The sequence below is a fragment of the Bison bison genome, unplaced genomic scaffold, assembly GCF_000754665.1.
Source record: "Bison bison bison isolate TAMUID 2011002044 unplaced genomic scaffold, Bison_UMD1.0 scf7180017864266, whole genome shotgun sequence".
Taxonomy (NCBI): domain Eukaryota; kingdom Metazoa; phylum Chordata; class Mammalia; order Artiodactyla; family Bovidae; genus Bison; species Bison bison.
The window spans coordinates 2,094,826-2,097,943 of record NW_011494838.1 but is presented as its reverse complement, the minus strand read 5'-3'; the positions used below and the strand labels follow the sequence as shown (position 1 = coordinate 2,097,943).

Genomic DNA, 3,118 nt, shown 5'->3' with positions numbered 1-3,118 from the left:
AGAGCCCCCCCCCAACACAGGGCATGCCAGCCAAAGTGGGAGGCCCCCGCCTGCAGCAGCCCCACATCGACCCAGCCGGCCCTCCATGGAAGCTGAGCTGAGAAGGGTGCCAGGAACAGGGTGCCGCGGTCCCATCCAACCCACCCCCTGGCACCGGCTGCCAATCTTACCCACCTCGGCCGCCCCCCAAACCAAAGCTGAAGCTGCATAAGCCCAGCTGGTCCTTCTGGTTGGAGGAGCATCTCAAGGTAGAGTGTCTGCCCAGAGGGCAGCAGGGGGAACTCAGCCCAGCGTGGCCAGATGCCTCGGCACAGACCACCCCCCTCCCTGGAACCTGGGGAGGGGCAGGTCCCCGCACAGTCACCCCGGCCCTCAGACAGGCCACCCACAGATTTCAGACGCACTCCTTCCAGATGTTTCCCAGACAACCGACTGAGGGCCTTCCAACGGCCGGGTCCTTGATGGGATGGGAAGACTCCAGTCAGGAGCCAGCGGAGAGGGGAAGGAAGGGGTCCCATGGGGAAAACGGTGCACACCAGGGAGACTGGACACCCATGGGACATTCTGGACATCTGGAGGGAATCCCTCACACTTTCTCAGCAACTAACAAAAAAGTTCCCGGTCAGACACCTAGGATCTCACACGCCTCAGGGCAACTAAGGCAGCGGGCCGAAACTAGAGAGTCTGCGCTGCAACGAGAGCCCCGCCACGTCCCCGCGAGGCCTGACGCGGCCAGAGAGGAAAATACGTCTTTTTTAAAAAGCACACTGATGTAGCCTCTCACTGCCGCCAGGCTGGCAGCTCTCTGAGGCAGGGAGGGTGATGGCAGATGGCCTCCTTTTGCTTCAATAAGAAAGGGTGAACAGATTTGACCCTTTGTTCAAAAGACACCAGCATTTCGATCTACAATTACATGCCTGGAATTTATCTTCAAGCTCCACTCATGCACATTAAGAATAACATTTAAAGATGACTCACTGCAGCAAGGCCCTAGGAAACTGCAAACCTGCAGTAACAGGAGACCAGCCAGCTAAAGCACGGATACCGTGTCGTCAGGAGGGAGCAAGCAAACCCGTGTGTCCTCCTGTGGATGGAGCTCCAAGTGCACGGACAAGCGGGAAGAACAGAACGCACGATGGTGCATACATTTTGCAACTGCTCCTACAGAGCAGGGAAGACCAGAGCTCACTTGGCCGTTCCAAAATAGCTCTGCGAAGATGAAGAACCCTGACAGGTGGTCAGAGGGGAGGGTGGCTGGTGGGGAAGGAAGGAGGCTAGTCCCTGGGAATATACGTTTTGAACTTTGAGCCAGGAGCATAGTTGGTTTATTTTTGAATTAATTTGTTCCAAGTAACAGGAGAATAAATAAAAACCGGCTCCTGGGCTTGACGGAGGGGTGGTGGTGACAGAACCGCTCTAGGTCTTGCCTGGGACCAGGGTTTCACATGCCAAAGCCACGGACGGCACATCCCAAAATGCGACGGCGGGTAAATCACACTTCAAAAGAATGAGCAAACAGCAAGGGCTGACAAGCACAATGGCCTTTCCCGTGTGGCTGCAACCTCCTCCTGACACCAGTGTTGAGAGCTCGGCTGGGGCCAGAGCATCTCAGGGCATGGTCTCCCAGGACAGTGTCCCAGTGTTGACAGAGCACTCGACACACCGCTTTTAAGGACTTTGCAAATTTTAAAGCAGCAGCAGTAAGTGAACTCTAAAGGGGACATTGGTTGACATCGCCATGCACCGTGTAGCTGCTTCCCTGTGAACCTCAGCACCAGCCCAGTAAGCAGGCTACACGACACCGTTTTACTAACGAGGGAACAGGCTCAAAGTGACTTCCGTTCTCGGGTTTCAGAACCCCCCAAAAAATGACTAGGGTCCATCAGCCATAAACAGGAGGCCACAGAGTGCCCCCCACCATGGCCCACCCAAATCTGTGCCCTCTCCCCTGCACACCATGTAACTGCTTCCATCACTGTTTGCACGCCCTCATAATTGTGCCTGCGTGTAACAATCACTGGCATGTGAGGGCCAGCCAGAGCCGAGCGCCATGCCCTGAGCCGTCCCGCGACGTGCGCCTCCCAGGAGGCACTTTGTTTCTTGGCACCAGGCAGGCAGGACCCAGGAGCACTGTTTACAGAGCACTCTGGGCACCTGCTCACTCACACCCCCCACCTCTTCTCCCCCGCAGTGCCCCGGGGCCAGGGGCGGCAGGTACCCTGGGCACCTGCTCACTCACACCCCCCACCTCTTCTCCCCCGCAGTGCCCCGGGGCCAGGGGCGGCAGGTACCTTTCTCTCCCGTGGGGCCGACTCTCCCGGGCCGTCCTGGGGCGCCTTTGTCCCCCTTCTCACCAGCATCCCCTGCGGAAGAAGCCACAGGCCGTTAGGACCTCACGCCAAGCTCTGGGCCCTGGCCTCTGTGCGGAGGGAGCAACCAGAGAAAGCTGCTCCACGTCTGTGCCTCCGGCCGGGGCCCTGACCTCCCTCCTGCCCAGCCCCCAGGGGCTTCACCCCCGCTCCCCGACCCCGTCCCAGCCGGTCTCCCTCCCCGGTCTGCTCTCAGGACTCTGCGTCCTCACCCACCCTCTCCCTGCAGCAATGCTCCGGCCCTTCTCCAGACTGGCGCCCAGTCTTTCCACTGGTTCTGTTTCATTTATTTTGTTCAAAACTGAAACAGGGAACTGGGCTGTCTGTTGAGTCTCCTGGGTACCACATACTTGGCACGTCCCAAATCGACCCCAGGGTTTCCCCCAGGAGTGAGTCTCTTCTGTGGACTTTCCTGCCGTTGAGACATCGACTCGCCCAGACGCCAAGCCCCAGGCCCTGAGTCGTTTCTGGTTTTCCATCCCCCTCGTCAAGGCTAGCGGGCTACAGTCCATGGGGTCGCAAAGAGACAGAGAAGTCGCTCAGTTGTGTCTGACTCTTTGTGACTCCATGGACTGTAGCTGACCAGGCTCCTCCATCCATGGGATTCTCCAGGCAAGAATATTGGAGTGGGTTGCCATTTCCTTCTTCGGGGAATCTTCCCAATCCAGGGATCAAACCTGGGTCTCCCACACTGCAGACAGACTCTTTACCATCTGAGCCAAAGACTGGGACGCAACTGAGCCAGTCAG

The 3,118-nt window shown here is 58.1% G+C and overlaps 1 protein-coding gene across 1 annotated transcript in view; it reads right to left on the bottom strand.

Annotated features, from left to right (window-relative positions):
• COLEC11 (collectin sub-family member 11) overlaps window positions 1-3,118 on the bottom strand; it is a 23,944-nt gene that overhangs the window by 9,848 nt on the left and 10,978 nt on the right. Inside the window, exon 3 of the mRNA XM_010848409.1 lies at window positions 2,292-2,363. Coding sequence (XP_010846711.1) covers window positions 2,292-2,363 — 72 coding nt within the window. The remainder of the gene's footprint in view (window positions 1-2,291; window positions 2,364-3,118) is intronic.